Here is a 19694-nt window from a genome sequence, read left to right as displayed (position 1 = left end):
AAATAGGCTCGAAACGCAGGTTATTGTTCTCAGTCATTTGTAATATAATGACAATGAGGGTGGAGGCATTATTAAAAATAATAGTCTGTAACAAAATTACAAAGTGTCATTTTAAGTGCAGTCGAGTATTAAACAACAGGTGTGCTGCTCACTAATACAGCAGAGCAAAGGTTTTTTAAATAGCCAAGCTGCAGCTGTACAGTCCAACCACCAATCAGGAGCACATGGAATGGTGTACAATAATATGCAACAAAAAGGACACTGTACATAGTCAGTGCTGATGTTTTTTTGATGTCATCCAGTCTTATGAGCCACAGTCGCAACTCAGTAATGGTAGATTGTCTCTGCAGTTGGTGCGAAAATTTTCTTCAGAACTTCATTAAAATATAAAGCTTCCTTCCTTGTTAAAATTAGTCACTAACTTCTGTTTTAATTTAATGGTTGATTGTATTACACTCACACACACACTCACACACACACTCACACACACACTCACACACACACTCACACACACACTCACACTCACACTCACACTCACACTCACACTATCTCTACTGTATAGTGAGTAGCAACTTCCTTTCTCATAATATTGTCACAACAGTTTTGAGAGCTATTTGCATTAAATTCTGGGTTAAAATTTTGTACACCACATTAGTGTGTTTTTATTTAAGTCTTCCAACTGATGTGCAACAGTGACATCTAGTGTGTTGGCCACTACATTTGTTTCCTTAAAGTGTAAACATGAACTTGTAGTGGTGTTCATGGTACTCAAAATTTGTAACTTCGTGACTAAACTTCTGTACCTAATTATTGCGACTGTTCCATCTATATATGGAATGACATGATGTGCACACATTTACTCAGGTGTGGAAATGTCATATTTGTTTTAAACTATTAATGATTCTGTATTTGTGAAAATACTTGGACCTCAATGGATTTAAGTATGCTAATGTTTAGGTACGAAGATGGTTGTCATTGACTGAAATTAGTAACTTGATTGATAAACACTTGTGGTTTGTGACTAGATTTGTAATAAAAATAACTCCTGGATCACTGTAAAACATTACTGTGACAATTTCACAAATTGTTGTTGTTGTTGTTGCTGCTGCTGCTGCTAGAAGTGACTGAAGGAAGTTGGTTTTGAGATTGTTCAACTTGTAATGGAGGTAGTTCTCCACAAATTTCAAATCGATTCCTTCTGAAGTATGCAGACCCAACAAATATCAAGCTCGTGTGTGACTGCGATGACAATTCCCAGAGTACCAGAATTATTTCACAGGTGTTGCCTACTTGTTTATTGTAATGAGCTCCATATAACACTATTTGATGAAGTATGAAATGATTGTGCAAGTATAACAAGATTAGCAACTGGAACTTTCAAATTATATAGATTAACTCACAGGTAATTTCAAATCCTTGTCTTCCCAACCTTGTTTAGATTTCCCCACTACCTATAAAGCACCAGTGCAAGATTAAGACATACCGCTTTTTCTAAGTAATTAGTCTTCTATGAACAATAGTGTTGAAATCATCTTCCAGTTCAGAACTTATCTAGTTCGATTTTGCATCCTATAAATCCACTCTTAGTATACTGCTTGTGAAATTTGCAAGTAGCTGGGTGCATTTGAAGCCAGTATGTACAATAGGTTTTGTTGCTGCTCTGTCTGGTGGGTGATGTACGATGAAAGGAGATATATTCTTTGAAGAGAATGAATTCTTCCTATAATTGATCCTGAAGTCAGTCAGATTCTTCATATGTGATGAAGCTAGTGGAAATGGCGTCACTTTTCTGCTATGTTACCAGCTTTCTTCTCTCATGCTTTCTCATAGTCTTCATTTCTGCATTGTATAGGACACACAGTACAGAACCCTTTCAGCCTTCTAAAATCTTTGACAATGTAAAGTGATGTATGTTATCTTCAGAACATGTTTGAAATGTTGCTGTAGGATGAAAAAGTTGCAGTGACGTGGCAGCGCACTTCCTTCTTGAATTGGAGACAACACATTTCACACTTTTAGAATTTTCAGTTGACTGTTTGGTATGTCAGTGAAAGAAATTGAACCAGCCTTTATCTGACAGTGTGACGATAAATGTTGCTTGTGTTATCAATAGAATTTTTAAATGTTTTGCAATGTTGTTTTGTTCTTCAGTTTCGCTCTTATATAGATCGCTTGAAGTTGTTTACATGGAAGTGACCAATTTAGCATATATTCTATAAGAATTGGTGCTATTTTGCAGAAATATGTAGATGGCCTTCACACTTTCTAACCTTTTTAAACTACAGTTCCACTTCCACGTTTACATTATGCTGCAACAGGTCTCCATACAGGGTGACAACTGACTCTCTGTGCAATGTAGTCGTTAATAATACCTGTTATATTTCAGAAAACAGAGGCCATTAATTATGTGAATGCATGGTGTCTGTTCTTTTGGAGATTTCCAAAAGAACAGGCATCCTGCAGAAACTGCAGCTGTGATGCATTATATGTACATTGAAGGTGGAGTTGGGGGAAAGGAAAGGAAAGGGATTACTGATACCAGCTGCACCGGGACATCACGTGGAATGAGTGGTAACGAGTGAACATGTATGCCAGACCAGCATCTCGTGCTTAATAAATTGTGTGTGTGTGTGTGTGTGTGTGTGTGTGTGTGTGTGTGTGTGTGTGTGTGTGTGTGTGTTTTCCGGTTGTATATTGATACCATGAAGCGATATGTAGAATGGTAACAGAATAGTTTCTATTTTGTCTTCAAAACTGCCAGGGAGAATTGATAACATCGCCATTGAGCACCCAGAAACTCCAATCACACAGTTATTATAAAAATGAAAATCATATGTGGAAACAGTGCGGTTACAATGAAACAGAATGGTTGGCCAGTACTAAATTTTAATAGGCAGTACTGCATGAAATACTGTTGTGCCACGAACTACCTGTGAGGAGGATGGCAAGGGGGAAAGCGATGTATTACGCAGCACAGGTGCCGGTAGCTAAGTCCTAGTGGCAAATGAGCAATCGTATCACTGTAGTAGTTGGTCCAGTGTTGGTAATTCAGGCTGTAGCAACAGCATCAATCAATTTGACCTAACCGTTTTCTTGTTTAGGAAGAAACTGATGGAAAACATATTTTTGAACATGTATTCGCAGCACTTGGAATTGTGTCCTGCAGTTCAAAATTCTAGGTGGCCATTCTTTCTCCTCTAATTTTACAGAAAACCTTATATTTAATGGGACTGAAAGATCTCACCAAAAAGGAAAGTCCTAATTGATTTTAGGCCTATCTCACTGATGTCCTTAACATTTGTAAGGCATTAAATTATATTTATGATTGTTTGTTGTCTGTTTTATTGTACTGACAGCTGTGGCAAACGTAAACTGGCCACATCGCAGTTGTGAGTAGCGTGGTAGTGGATAGACGAGGTGTATGTGATCCAAACGAGGACTGTCGATATTTTTTAAAAATATCGAAAATAGCTATGTTGATATTAAAAAAAATATCATTGTCGGCCCTCAGTATATTGAAAGTAAGTAGCAATATATTGGCAGAAAAAACATTGACATACGTGCATATAAAAATATCGGCTGTACTTTGTAAATGTACAGCCAGTTTTACAGCTGTAGAGTTTTGACATGTTATTAAATATTCTGTGCATCAACAAGCTAGCAGCCTGCCTGTCCTCCCTAGAGCAAGAATTGGAAAAAAAATACATATTCACACTTGGCAGTAACCACTTGGCTAACAATAAAAGGTGACCGACAGGCCCGTTGTTCAGTTTCGTCACACATCGGATTCGTCGGGAATGCTTCAGTCGACTTTCTTATGTTTTCATTTCTCCCGATGCCAGTGACCCAGCAGTTGTAGTGTCAAAACTGCACAATGAAGCTAAATATTGCAGTTTCTGTCTCTAGAGCTGAGCGCCAATTTCGTCGACATTTCCCCTCACGCATATCTGCCCACTGCAAAGACAGCTTGTCATTTACATTTTTGTTCGTCATTTTCAGCAACTGTTTTTGAAGAATGCCAATGTTGCATTAAAAAGTGTCTTAACGCCAGTGTTATTCTATTCACACCACCACCACCACCACCCCCCAGTGCAATCGGACTTCTTGTTTTGCACCAAATGCACTAGCTTTGCACAGTCAGAGAGAGACTGGACATGATGAAAGCTCAAAAAGTAGTGAGACTCCTTCACACAGTGAACATGAAATTTTGTTCTGCTGCAGTTGCAAAAGTACAGCTTCAAATATTTATCAAAAATTTTGAAAAAAAAAAAAAAATAATGAAAATATCGGCACTCAGTATTTATCGAAAATATCGATATACCAATATTTTATCAACAGCCCTAACTCAGAGACAATCAGTAAGTACATACGAAGTGACAATTGCAGTCCAGACGGTGTTTCAAAGGCGCAGTGTTAATCACTTTGTGCGACACATTGTACATCCCGGGCAGTGCTGGGCACTGCAGCTAATTGTCGGTGACTGTTAAACGTGTACTTCGCTTTTGTATGGAATTTGTTGGATATTGACACTGAACTTAAAACGTATTAGAGTCAAATTTAGAAATCTTTAACATGCACAGTATCAGTCAGTGTAGCTTCTGTCACACTTGTGCTCGGGTTGATTCTCTACTGACTCATTACATTCTGGTAATGTATAGAGTTGTGTAGTCATCATTTACCAGATTGAGCTGTAGTGAAACCAGATTTATCAGACAGTGAGAAACATTCATTTAGTTATTCCTACAGGGGCATTCCATTACTACTGCTGAATAAAGCAGCATTAGGAGACCTAGTTAGCATTACCTGAACTGCTTTGAGACGGTTTCCTTAAGGGGGCAACAACTTTTCCCGTTTTAAGCAGCTGAGCTAATGACTTGCATACATCTGAGCTAACTATTGAGTATCTTGATGCCTTGCAAGTCAGCACTGTGGAGCCTCACTACACAAACATGGCTATCACTTTGAGATATCTTTTTGTTTCCAAAAATTGAGTACAAAATGGGTAGAATCATTTCTTCATAATCAGATGAAGCAGTTGAATGTTACAGTAGTCTGGTTTCTCAAGTGCCTCAGCAAGAGAGGCGTCATTAAATTAAGAGCTGCTTTAATCGAATGCAAAAATGTGTTGATGTTACAGGGAACATTTTGAAAAGCAGTAAAACCATTTGAATCTTTTAAAACTAACTCTTGTATTTTCTAAAAGAAATTAGTGTTGCCCTCACAGTTAAATTTTACGTTTCAGATGTATTAAATAACGATGAGAGTCAAATATGTGTTAACTTTCTCCCCCATAAATTTCGCGAAATGACGACAGTGGAAAATATAAGGAAGTTAAGTGTGTGAAGAGGGAAGACAATCTGTTCTTCCCACACACATTTTGCTAATGGCAGAGGAGGTGGAGAGGGCCCAGTACCAAAAACATGCTGCACCGTAAGCTTGTGGACTGTAGGTGATGATATAGATTGGTGTGCATGAGCTCTGGACTTGGTCTTCATCAGGCAAAGAGCTTTCTCCTCGCTCATGCTTTCCAGCCTTTTCCAACCTAAACTGCTTCACCTCGATAAAGGAAATGAGATACATTTTTCTTTCTATTTTTTTCTTTTTATTTCAAATGTCTGAGGCAATACCTGTGATTTTTAGTTTTCCTCAAAATTATTTTTGATCGAATAAACATACTGTTGCATTTCATTTGAGGTGATCAATTGATGATTGGAATTTAATAGCTTTGCAAGATTTACTAAAATGTATATTTACTGAGTAATTGTCTGCTTCTTGACAATGGATACATTTGTCATGGTGTATACAGTTTATGGTTTGGACATTTTATCACAAACAGTACTCTTGATACCCGAAGTGTGGTTATATTGTGTGTAGTGTACAGGTCTGGTTCTGGAGAATGTCTGTTAGGAACACCTTTTGGGTACCACAGGGACCTCTAAAATGTTTTGGACAGATAGAGGGGGTATCTTTTCTATATGCTAGGAATGTTGAAAAGTGCTGTCACAAATTTTTAAAAATAGACATATTGCCAAATAATTAAGAACTTTTGTTTGTTTAGTAATTTATTATGTCAAAGATAACTTAAATCTCAATATTCACCTCATTAGTTTCAGAAATTGCTGTTATCAGGTAACGATTAATTTCCTAACAGCTTCATCAAGATATACACTACTGCCAGATGATCATTATGAACATGTCTGTCAGTGATTTATACGTCATATTTGCTACATCTCCTGTGGGGAGATTCTTGATAACCAATAATAAGACACAGATAAACAAGATCAAGGGTTTATTATGACCACAGATTTAATAACAATGGAAAAACTCTTCTCCATAAAAAATAATAAAACTCCTCAGACGCTAACAGACCTACACCTGTAACACACTGTGAATTAATGTAGTGGGACATGAAACCATATGCCACTGATAATAGCTAATGATGGAGGTTGAGTGTTTGTCATAGTTGGCTGACGGGTTTCTCTCGGCGACATCACGGGAAAGTCGTAGGTTCCACTGCGGTGGCTTCCAACTGGGCTCTGACAGATGGACTGCTAAGACTTGGTGCATGAATTGGCACAGAGCTTTGGTGGGGCGAACTGAATTGGCAAGGAGTCCGGGAAGGGAATGCCTTGAACATATGCAACTCTGTGATGCTTAAGTGTCTGAGGGGTTGCCGGTCCCTTTGGTGAACATTGAGTACACAGCAAAATTGTCACACATCAAGAAAGTCAAGTATTAATGTATGATGATATGAGAGGGTGTATATACTCTGAGCCAACTGGGAAATCCGAGAAAAACCCAAGATATTTTTATACGGAAGAAAACTGAGAAAAACCAGGGAATTTTTTTTAGAATTCTGGAACTTTTCATTGTTTTAGTCTTTGGTTCAATTTTTGTGATTTTTCACTGGTAAGAACTGATAACTAGCAAAATGTATGAAAGGCTTTAGGACAAAGACTACGAAATACTTCATAACAGCAAACTATTTCCAATGTGTGTGACGTCACACCTGTTTACATTAAGTTGGTCTCGAGCAGTTGCCAGCAGGCTTGTGCGCATGTGCAATTGAGCTGCGTACGAGCAGAGCCTTCTCCTGCTTCTGGCTACTTGAAGTGTGGCTGTAGCTGTAGCAAGCAGCAGTCATGTCAGAAGAAAAATTTTTCTGGTGCGCCCAATATTCGCGCATGCGCAGAGGAGCAGTCTGGGTTTTAGAGTAGAGAGGATTGTGAGTCGTATTAGCATTTAGCAATTTTGCTTTTTCCTGATGTCCAACTTCCTCTTCATTTACAGTTCAAACGTCAAATGAAAACAAAACACATTTCTATGGCTGGGAGCTATCAAGTGAATTAAAATACATTCACATAATTATGGAAGATTCTTGTTAATTTGTTTTCTGAATTTATTTTATTTTGCACATTTTTGGCAGTCTAGCTTTAATTAGCTTATACCTTGCAAACAATATAGTTATTTTTTTGCTAAATAAATGTGGCTCTTATCAATCTTTTCAGCAGATCAGTAAATTTATAAGAAACTAAGTATTTCATTCCACACTATTGGCTAGTTTCAGCTTTTCACTGAATTTAAAATGCACATTTTCATTTTCTGGCACATATGGCATTGTGCCATAATAACGAATCATGCATGAGACAATACAGTACTGGTACTCCAAGAAAATTTGCACCCCAAAATCAGGTTGGGGCCTATTTCATTGTGAATCGGGACATACGAATGTGTCCTTTAAGCTGAACGTCCAAGAGGTCGCGGGAAAATAATTGCTATTAGTTCTTCGAAAAGGAAATTTTTTTACGCAAGGTGAACTATGTTACGTGTGAAAATGTGCAATTAATTTCTTCACACTTTCAGGAACAGCCACTTGGAACAGTTTCAAGACCAGACATTTTGGTGTGATGAATCTTAAAGTGTAACCTACTCTAAAAAGACCAATGTGATATGTGAAAGCTTAGTTCTCCTTGTGGCTACACTATGTACATGAATTTAAACCATTAACTTTTCCTATTCGTGCATTTACTCTACTTAACAGTGATGTTGTTATTGGCTGACATCATCACATGTCCTTCACTCTAAATATCTGCTGTCATTGGCTGACGAGATCACATGACATGAGCTATGATTGGCTTGCAACAGCGCATTGCAGTCTCTATTTCAATGTGTCAACAAACTAACGTGCTGAGTTCAGTGGAATTCGAATTTATACTTTCGTAATATGAAAATGTGCAGCAGACATGTTGCTGCACACCAAAGATCTTCCCAAAATGTTTTGAAGATAGCCATCACTATAATGGGCTTCCATGAATCGTTACTTCCGTGTGATATACACTGATGCATACTAGGTGCGCAGTCTGAGGTTGGTGTGGCGTGATGTGAGATGTAAGCATTCCCCCTCAAGATGCTCTGTGCCATGATGACAGTTTTTACCTTTTTTCTTACCCAGGATGTTGTTGAACTGAGTTACCTCCTCCTCGGCATCAAGCTGAAGATTTCGTGCCTGCTGTTCCCTTGACAAAGGCTGCCAGCTTTAATGTTTTAACCAATGTAGTGTTTTAAGTTTTATAAACCATAATTTTGTGATTCAGTAATAAGTCTTACATTAGAACACAGTTATCTTTTTAATGTAGTTTCTCGAATCTAGTAGAGCTTGTTACTGTACGAAACAAAAACAATAATTTTAGATTTTTAAAATAGGCAAAATTTAAATTTGTTTTAATTTCATATGTTGAACAGTGTAAAGGGAATGACAGTAAGAGTAATTTATGCATTTTTGCTTCTTGTTTTCTATGCTTTCCTATATTTTACTCATCCCTGCATTTTACACTTTCTTGGACGAATCCGCTGGAAAGTCTAAAAGGGGTTTTACTGTATCTTGATGAAAAATCTCATCTGAAGACAGAAATTAGTTGTTGAAACCAGTAATGTGAACATTGTAACTATTAAGCGATTGTGGATGTGATGAATTATTATATAGCCAGGAATTAGTTCGGGGCGGGCATTTAAGAGACTTCTCGGCTTTCAGGTTGTGAACGGACCAGAGCACGACAAGGTGCTGACACCAGAAGAGCTGCCCAGCAGGCCTCCGGGTGTGAAGCCCGGCAATGATGTGACGGCAGAGGTGTTCCGGCCGATGCCAGTTCACTCCGACCACCAGCCTATTCCGACAATCATTAACAAGGTGAGCTTTCCCTCTTGTTGGGGACATGTTATCCCTCATACAATTAAGACAGCGTTGTATACATAGTTCTTCTTTATGTGGTTCATAAGCTCAGAAGAAAAGGGGACGTCTACATCTAAAGGAGACGAGCGCCATCTTATTCCTTTGTAGTATTTTATACTTTGGCAGCGGTATATTTGTGTAAAACGGGAGACAGATCTGAGTTCCCTGTGACAAGAGCGTGCATTCAGATATCAGGTGAGAAAATTTGGGGCTACTACGGAAAGAAAACACTAACTTCATCAGTGTATTACATCGGTGTTTCTTAATCTCTTAGATATAATTAGAATGTTTTTTAATGTCCATGTTAATGTGAAAGCCGTATTTCTTTATAAAGCATGTTTCTATCGCCACATTCTGTAAAAGAATTATTTGCAACAAAGGACAAGTATTTCAATTACTATTTTACCTTACGAATGTTACGGAACCTATATGTGGACATATCCATATCTGATCCGTGTTACGTTTAAACCAAATGTTTGTTCCATTTGTGAGAAGGCTATTGAACCTACAGCAATAAATTTTCTACCAGATAGTAATTACGTACTGTACATTACACTGAACCAAAAAAGTTCTGTTCAAGTCCCTTATTTCCAAAAATGTTTAGAAAACAAAAGGATCAAAAATTTTCTGTCACTTTTCGTCCTTTTTATTTTATTTAGAAGAAAATACTACAAAATTTTACTTTATTTAAGGCCCCATGCTTGAAGAAGGAACTTACCTAGATACATACTAAACTTTATTGAATAATCTTGAATAGTTCTTCAGAGAAAGGGTCTTTTCTAGTAAAAAAAAAATTTACACCCAAGAAATTACTCAATGATTAAAACTACCTAATGCATATTGTGTGTCCTCCAGCTTTCATTTGCAACATATAACTGTCCACCCCCCCCCCCCCCACACCCACACACACACACACACACACACACACACACACACACACACACACACACACACACACACAATCTTTCAGCATCATGCACTCTACAGTTGCCACAATGGCAAAGACCTGAAACCATATTCTTACCAGGAATAATTCCTAATTTTTGCAGTATCCAACACTTGTCAATATTTCCACAGTTGTAAGAGAGCAGCATCATTTTTAATGTCTGCATACCTACAAACACTGTTTTTTGGAGATGGTTCCAGATCAAGCTCTTGAAACACCCATTTGGATTTTGGGTTTGTTCATGTAAACAGTTCTTCAATAGATCAGGCCTGGCCAGATATCTTAAGTTTTGACTTTATAGCACAAAGTACAGCTGCTCGAAGACTATGCTTGAGTGAATAAAATTGTCCCTTTTGCACTGTTAAACTTCTACAGTGATGTCACATTTTGAGCAGAAACATGACATGGACTTCAGTCTGCAGAAGATTTATTAAAAAAAAGATGCATGCACATAATTTTTTGTACCCTGTATTTTGTCCTTAATCCTTCCCGTTGCCTGTCCATATCATCTCTGTAGGTTTTCTGTTTCATTCTTAGTCAAGTGTTTTTGTACATGGCCGATACATTCCATTTTGGAATGCCTTTTGTCATACTTCCATCCCACCACTCATAGTTATAACCACATTTTCAGTTTATGTTCCTGTTAATCTATTACAGTTTGACAGTCTTTGTTCATAATGTCCGACATTTCTTGTGTGTACACTTGTTGCTGTAACAACGCAGTGTAGGGAGAGATGTCCACTTTTTGCCAGCTCCCATCTAAAACAATGGGAAAGTCAGTGCAACCTTCATTTTCTGAAACAGCATCCCTTACAGCATTCCTCATGCTCTCATAACTAACTTCCACTATAGCTTTCTCCAACAATGCTCCTAGATTTGGAAAGTTCCTATGTGTTTTCCATGGACTTAAATCCTACTTTCATAAAACACTTCGAAATATTTACAGGAGTCAAATCCATCTGTGCCATTGCTATAATCAGGGTGTTCACACCCCCTGAGAACCAGGAAATCGTGGAAAAATCCAGGACTTTTTTTTTCATCTGGGAGAAAACTGGGAAAAGCATGGGGAATTTTTTAGAATTCCGGGAATTTTTCATTGTTGTAGTTTCCAGTTAAATTTTTGTAATTATGACTCATAAGAACTGATATTCTTACAAAGAATTTTGCCTTCACTTAAAACTTCCGGGCTGATAGGCTGTGGTCGAAGTGGCAGTTCGCCGCTTTACCTCCGAGGATGTCTCCCGCAGTCGGAGACAAAACGTCAGGAGAGAGTTTTATACTTCGACCACGGCCTATCAGCCTGGAAGTTTTAAGTGAAGACAATAGCGGCCGTGAAAGCTTACATTGTATGATCAAAGAATTTTGCTTTAGTCTCCTACTGCTGAATAATACTGCAACCTTAAAATATAAAAAAGGGAAAACACTAAAATAAAACTTAAATTGCAGAGAAATTGTGCCATTACAACAAAGCACAGTGCACACACTCAGGTGTCTACCTATAGCAAAATGTGTCAAAGGCTTTAGGACGAAAAATATCCAATATTTCGTAACAAAAAATTGCTTTCCCTCAGGGAAATTGCAGCAAGGGCCAGGAAAGGACACCAGGTGCACTCAGCGTGTGTACCTGGGGGCCTCATTCAACATGTTGTAGAGGCTATTCCAGCATCCATTGAGGGAACAGGATGCAACCAATTGCAGGTGATGACACACGTTAGAACAAATGATACCTTTACTCTGGGCTCAGAGGTCATCATTCCAGTGACTAAAAAGAGATGGTTGAGAAAAGACCGGCCTTGTGCACGGTTTTCCCTAACGAAGCTCACAATTTGGAGCATGGTCCTGTCAACTGTTAATATCCCTTTGATTATGAGTAGAGTGGAAGAATTGAACCAGAGACTTTGAAGGTTCTGTAACAAATTAGGCTGCGAATTCCTGAGAGGTGAGTCAGTGTTGAGAACTACTGGGTTCCCCTAATTTGGTCAGATGTGCACTGACATCAGTGGTTACTGCTCAGTTCGCCACTTTGTGTAGGATGCACTCAAGGGTCTTTTTTTAGGTTACATGACTCTCCATCCAGTGCAGGTAACAATAGGTGTAAAAAAAAACCAGAAGTGTCAGTGTAAGTTTGAAAGCCCCCCCCCCCAAATAGGCGAAAGGACTAAAAATCTTAATTTTTAAACTGTCGAAGCATTCGAAACAAAGCCCACAGTTTGAAGTGCTCATGAAAACCTGTGAAACTCACATAACATTACGTTCTGAAAGTTGGTTGAAACTGGACACGGATAAGTGAGATTTTTGGGGAAAATTAAAGTGTGTATCGAAAAGGATAGGGAAATGGAGTCATTGTATTTGTCGCAGTAGACGAGAAACTCAAATCCACCAAGGTAGAAATTACAACTGCACTTGAGATTGTTTGGGCAAGACTCAGTATTAGGAGTGGACATAAAATGATACGAGGGGCTTTCAACCGTACAACAATTTAGTAAATGCCTTCTCTGAAAACTACATAAAACAGATAGCTAGGAAACATATCGGATTTAATGGCAACACATAGACCTGACAAAGGTGACTGATGTGGTTGTGGTAACATTGATTACCAAAGTACAAAGGACAACTAAAACAAGCAGAAAGATACATATGTTCAGTAAAGCATATAAAAATCAGTAGTGTTGTATCTCAGTGAAGAACTTGAAACTTTCAGCAGAGGGCAGGAGCATGTAGAGGAACTCAGGCTCATATTTAAAATAATAGTTCACCATGCACTGGACAGATATACACTCAGTAGAGGGTCCATAGTGGGTAGGAACCTCCATAGTATAGTCACTATGGAGAAACTTCTAAGAAGCAGACCAGCAGAATACTGTCAAATGATATTTCACAAAACCCCAAAAAAATTCTGGTTGTATGTAAAGGCTGTTATTGGCACCAAAGTTAATGTCCAGTCCCTAGTGAATGAGACAAGAAATGGAATTAATGGTAGAAAACAGAAGCTGGAGTTCTGAATTCCATTTTCAAATGTTCCATTACAAAGAAAAATTCAGGAGAACAGCCCAAATTTAACCCTCGTACCACTGAAAATAAGTATTAGTGTCAGTGATGTTGAGAAACAGCTGAATTCGTTAAAATTGAGTGAAGCTCCAGAGCCTGACGGATCCCTAGCAGATTTCATGCTGACTTTGCAGCTACATTAACCCCCTGTAACTAATCTATTGTAAATCCCTCAAACAAAAGACGGTGCCGTCTACAAGCGGGGTAGTAGCAGTGATCCACAAAACTATTGTCCCATTTCCTTGACATCAAATGTTGTAGCTTAGAACATTTTCTGAACTCCAACATAATGAGGTATCTCAAATAGAATGATCTCTGTGCAAACTACGATACACTGAAAGCTTCGGATCAAGGCTGTCAGATGCAGTCTTTCTTGATTTCCTAAAAGCATTTGATTCAGTGCCACACCTACACTTGTCCTCAAAAGTATAATCAGTATGGGGATTAGGTGAAATTTGTGACTAGGTTGAGGGCAGCATGTTACTACGGATGCAGTGTCATCGCTAGATATATAAGTAACTACAGGTGTGCCCCATTTTAAGTGTGTTGCGACTGTATGGTTTATGTGGCATATAAATGGCCTTGCAGGCAATGGTAATAGGAACCTCAGACATTTTTGGAGGTGACACAGTTATCCATAATGAACTATCTCAAAGAAGGTGCATAAATATTCAGTCAGACCTTGATAAGCTTTCAAAGTGGTGCAAAGATTTGCAGCTTGCTTTAAATGTTCAGAAATGAATTGCACATTTCACGAAACAAGAAAACATTGTAGCCTATGACTACAATATCAAGGTGTCACTGTTGAAATTGGCCAACTCGTACAAATACCTGGGTGTAACACTTTGGAAATTGAATGATCATGTAGGTTCATTCGTGAGTGAAGCAGGTGGTAGAGTTCAGTTTATTGGTAGAAAACTTGTAAAGTATAAAGTCTCTACGAAGGAGACAGTTATAACTCGTGCGACCAGTTCGAAGGAGGGACCCATACCAAATAGGAGTAACAAGAGGTATTGATTATATAAAGAGGAAGGCAGCATAAGTGGTCAGAGGTTTGTTTAATCCACGGAAGAGTGTGTCAGAGGAACTGAATGAACTGAACTGTAGGATTCTTGAAGATGAACTTAAACTATACTGAGAAAGTCTATTAACAAAGTTTCTAGAACTGACTTTAAATTATGACTCTAGGAATATAATACGAGGGTGAGTCAAATGAAAACCTTAAATATTTTTTAAATATTATGTATTGTGTGGAAGTGGTACGAAGCTGTATCACTTTTCAATATAATCTCCCCCGCGCTCAGTGCAAGTCCTTCAGTGCTTAAATTCCTTTACAAAAAATTCTTTTGGTAGTCCGTGCAACCACATATGCACCGCATGGCGTATCTCTTCATCAGAACAGAACTTTCCTCCCATTGTGTCTGTGAGTGGTTCAAACATATGAAAATCACTTGGGGGCAAGGTCTGGTGAGTATGGTGGATGAGGAAGACACTCAGAATGCAGGTCTGTGATTGTTGCAACTGTTGTACGGGCAATGTGGGGCCTTGCATTGTCATGTTGCAAAAGGACAGCTGCTGACAGCAATCCACGTTGCTTTGATTTGATTTGAGGCCGCAGATGATTTTTTAAGGCATCTGTGTATGATGCACTGGTGACAGTGGTCGCTGTAGGCACGTAATGCTCCAAAAGGACGCCTTTTTCGTCCCAAAAGTGTCGGCATAACCTTCCCTGCTGATGGTTTTGTTTGAAACTTGTTTGGTTTTGGTGGTTAGGAATGGTGCCATTCCTTGCTCACACTCTTCATTTCCGGTTGGTGGAAGCAAACTCAGGTTTCGTCCCCAGTAACGATTCTTGCAAGGAAGCCTTCTAGTTCAAAGTGCCGAAGAAGTTCTTCACGAGCATCAACACATTGTTCTCTTATTTCAGGAGTCAGCTGCCGTGGCACCCATCTTGCAGACACTTTGTGAAACTGGGGCACATCATGCACAATGTGGTGTGCTGACGCATGACTAATCTGTAAATATGGTTCAATGTCATTCAGTGTCACTTGGCAGTTTTCCTTCACTACTGCTGCAGTGTTCTGTGGAGTCACTACTCATTGTGCCTTACCTAGACAAGGAGCATCTTCCACTGAAGTCACACCATTTGCGAGCTTCCTACTCCATTCGTAGACTTGCTGCTGTGACAAACATGCATCACCGTACTGAACCTTCATTTGTCGATGAATTTCAATAGGTTTCACACCTTCACTACGCAAAAACCAAATAACAGAACGCTGTTCTTCCCTGGTGCAAGTCGCAAGTGGAGTGGCCATCTTTATACTGTTGCTGCAATGGTATGTGTGCATCTGCACTATGCTGCCACCTACAGGCCATTTTGCACGCTGTTTGTAGCACGCTTATCAACTTACAGGATAATGGCTCGAAATTTCGATTTGTTATTACAAATTTAAGGTTTTCATGTGACTCACCCTCGTAAAATCCCCTACATATTGCCCACATAAGTATTGTGAGGATAAGATAAGAATAATTACTTCACACACAGAGGCATTCAAACAATCATTCTTTCCGCACTTCATACGTGAATGGAACAGGAAGAAAATGTAATAACTGGCACAGTGGGACATACACTGTGCCATGCACCCCACAGTGGGTTTCAGAGAGTAGATGTAGATGTACACGCAGGCGTCACATCTGTTCGCATTAGTTTCGTTTCATCAGTTGTCAGTGGGCTCATGCGCACATGCGTGTGCAGTGCTGAAGTTGTGTATGAGCAGTGGCTTCTCCTGCTCGTGGGTACTGGAAGGATGGTTGTGATAGCAGCGAGCAGCCGTATACAAGCAAAAAAGAGTGTTTCGTTGCCCGCCTATGCTGCCAGATCGTGCAAGCTTGGAGCGATCTGAGTTATAGTGAGTGGGTGGGGCAGCTATTCTTAACATGAACCCTGTTTATGTTTCATGATTTTTGTTGTTTTCTCTTTGTCACAGCTCTCGTGTCAAATGAAAACAAAATGTATTTCTGTGGCTGGGAGCTGTCAACTGAATTAAAATACGTTGAAATGATTATCAACGATTAAGAGTGTTGTTAGCTTGTTTTCTTATTTTATTTTATGTCCCCATTTAAGATGTGTTAATAGCTTGTTTTCTTATTTTATATCATGTCCCCATTTTTTACAATCGAGCATGCATTGTCTTGCTGAGCAATGAAATTCTTTTTTTATTTGCTAAAGAAATTTTGCTGTTATTAATCTTCCCAGCAGAGGCAGCAAATTTATTTGAAACCTAATGTCATTTTATTCTATTGGTTAGTTTCAACTTTTTGCTGAATTTCAAGTGCACTTTTCTGTCTTTCGACGCACACGCACACGCACACATCCACACATACACAGACACAATGTCTGCTTGGTTGCGAAAGCTTGAATTTTGTGTGTATGTTTGTGTGTTTATCAACATGCCAGTGCTTTCGTTTGGTAAGTCACATCATCTTCGTTTTTAGATATATTTAGATATATTTTTCCCACGTGGAATGTTTCCATATATAGAGGGAAACATTCCACGTGGGAAAAATATATCTAAAAACAAAGGCGGGATAAAACTGTATAGTAGGTTACGGTAAAAAGGAGAACGTGAATACAAAGTGAAACTAGTGGCAAAAACAGAGAGAGGAAATAAGACGACAGAAAAGATTTCGAAATGCAACAGTGACAATAACAAATGTAATTGTTTTTAAATATATATAAACACACACGACATGGTACTGCATAATGCCAAAATAAAGAACCAAATGAAACAATACAATACTGGCACTCCAAGAAAATTTGCATGTAGAAAATCACACTGAAAAGCTCATTATCAGGTTAGGACATACTTCATTGTGAACTCGGACATAAAAATATGCACTTAGAGCCTAAATTCTGATGCCGCGGAGTGTTCTTATTTGTTTCTCTTAAGACATATTGTAAGATCTCCTAATGTTATACATGTATGAACATACATAAATTTTCATTTAGAGATGACTAAGCTTGGTAATATGGTCAGTAGTACTGAATAAAATGTTTCGTTACAAATATATTGACAACTTTTACAGAATTTAACAAATCTGCCTTCCGTGAAGCACAAAAAATCACGTGGCATGTTTAATCACTCTAGACTTCATTACTTAATTTGTGTTTTTTATGTCTTAAATGTATGGATCACCATTCTTATGTAATGCATAGACTGGCAGTACATTGTGTTTTATCGTTGTAACTCCCCACAATTCCTTATATTTACTCCTGGAATAGAATATAAACTGCAATTAGACAGTTCGTTGTCTTCACAGATATCTTAATTTGATATACTGTTTGAAAAGGTCATGAAAAACTTATTGTCCGTATTTCTGGCATACACAAGCAACTGCTTTTTTATTTTTTGCAAGAAATTTGTATTTCTCTGTACTATCTTTTTGCAGTGAATTGAGGATATAAGCTTGATGGAAAAGAGTATGAATAAAAATAATCTATTAGTCACCACATAGCAAAATACTAGGGTACCTCGAGTTGTAGAGTATAATTTTCAAATGAATTATTCCAGCGACTTTTTTCTTGTTTTGCATTACTTATCTGATTAGGATATGCCATAAGCACAGTACCTCCATATGTCCCCTCTCAGCAGCATGCTGCAGTGCTGCACGTGGACACAGAATGCCCCACTACCTATGAAACTCCACACAGAAATACGGCCCTCCACTACCCTTGAACTTGTACAAAGAAATGCAAGTAACGAAAGGTTCATGAACAGAGCAAACACAAAGCACAGGCTTCCACTGTCATTGTAACATGCCCAGTAACACCCGTTTTCTGGTGCTCTCTGACCACTGTTCAAACAGTTCGCATAAAGATATTGCAAATGGTTGTTTGAGAACCATTACTTTTGGAGTAAATTAGTTTTTACACAAAAAGAATTAAGTTACATGTGAGAATTTAGATGAATTTCTTAAATCACAGAGCGTTGGATTCTCGTTAAAAACTTAAAATTTTGAAGACTAGCCACTTAGAAAAATTTTTGCCTCAGAAGACAAGCTGTTTGTCATAATTTAAAATTTTGCTGGCCCATTTGTGTCTGATGTATCTGAATGAGTAACACGTGCAAGAAGGACCAACAGATATCCGGAAACATAGCTTTGCTTTTAGCTGTACTGTACATAAGTTAATTTTAACCATTAACTTTTCCTGTTTGTGGTTTCATGTTACTTAACAATGATGATGCTATTGGTTGACTGTCATGTGACATCAGCTATGATTGGCTGACAAAAGCAAATAAGTTTTCATTTCAGCACTTTGGAAAGTGTACAGTCACATAACACGGAAAAATGCCTATTTCCACCTGGGAAAAGGTATTTTTAACCAGGAAATCCAGTTTTTTGTTAACACATACACACTGATAATGCATTACTTCCAATATTGATTTAGTAATTGATGGTGGGTTCATGCCATTGTTGTGCATAAATACAGCCTTCTGACAAACATTAGGAGATAGGAACAAACTTAATAATCCTGGGCTGCAGATTGAGGGTGTGCTTGACTTCTGTCAGGTAGCAGCATTGTTTTCCCAGTTTTTGCTCCCATTGTAGCTTCCAGTACATGCATGGTGGATGTGAAGATGGAACTGGTCATCCATGTGGTGCTATTGAATTCATAATTAGTGGCAGATTTCTCACAGTGTTGAAACACTTTGGCTTCTCAAATTTACCAGTTACCAAAGGAGATAATTTTTCAGGTCTGTCAGCAGACAGTTACCCTCTTCTTTACATTTCCCACCATCGCATTTCTCACCTTAAAACGTAAGGTCTTTTTTGGTAATCAGTTAAAAAGGAGAGCAATTTCATTGACATTAAAATAATTTTTTGTATCATCTTGGAAGAGCAGCTGAATGGAATGGACAGCGTCTTGAAAGGAGAATATGTGATGAACATCATCCAAAGCAAAACGAGGATAATGGAACGTTGTTGTCGTTGTTGTGGTCTTCAGTCCTGAGACTGGTTTGATGCAGCTCTCCATGCTGCTCTATCCTGTGCAAGCTTCTTCATCTCCCAGTACCTACCGCAACCTACATTCTTCTGAATCTGCTTAGTGTATTCGTCTCTTGGTCTCCCTCTACGATTTTTACCCTCCACGCTGCCCTCCAATGCTACATTGGTGATCCCTTGATGCCTTAGAACATGTCCTACCAACGATCCCTTCTTCTAGTCAAGTTGTGCCACAAGCTCCTCTTCTCCCCAATTCTATTCAATACCTCCTCGTTAGTTATATGATCTACCCACCTAATCTTCAGCATTCTTCTGTAGCACCACATTTCGAAAGCTTCTATTCTCTTCTTGTCTAAACCATTTGTCGTCCACGTTTCACTTCCATACGTGGCTACACTCCATACAAATACTTTCAGAAACGACTTCCTGGCATTTAAATCTATACTCAATGTTAACAAATTTTTG

At 38.5% G+C, this 19694-nt stretch overlaps 1 protein-coding gene across 14 annotated transcripts in view; it reads left to right on the top strand.

The window, feature by feature from the left end:
• The window catches only part of LOC126108459 (eukaryotic translation initiation factor 4 gamma 1-like), a 647729-nt gene that overhangs the window by 444079 nt on the left and 183956 nt on the right, over nucleotides 1-19694 (top strand). For all 14 annotated transcript variants that reach the window (XM_049913677.1, XM_049913682.1, XM_049913688.1 and 11 more), the window contains one exon: nucleotides 9032-9187. In XM_049913677.1, coding sequence (XP_049769634.1) covers nucleotides 9032-9187 — 156 coding nt within the window. The remainder of the gene's footprint in view (nucleotides 1-9031; nucleotides 9188-19694) is intronic.

The sequence above is a fragment of the Schistocerca cancellata genome, chromosome 11, assembly GCF_023864275.1.
Source record: "Schistocerca cancellata isolate TAMUIC-IGC-003103 chromosome 11, iqSchCanc2.1, whole genome shotgun sequence".
Taxonomy (NCBI): domain Eukaryota; kingdom Metazoa; phylum Arthropoda; class Insecta; order Orthoptera; family Acrididae; genus Schistocerca; species Schistocerca cancellata.
This window is presented reverse-complemented; position numbering and strand designations above follow the sequence as displayed.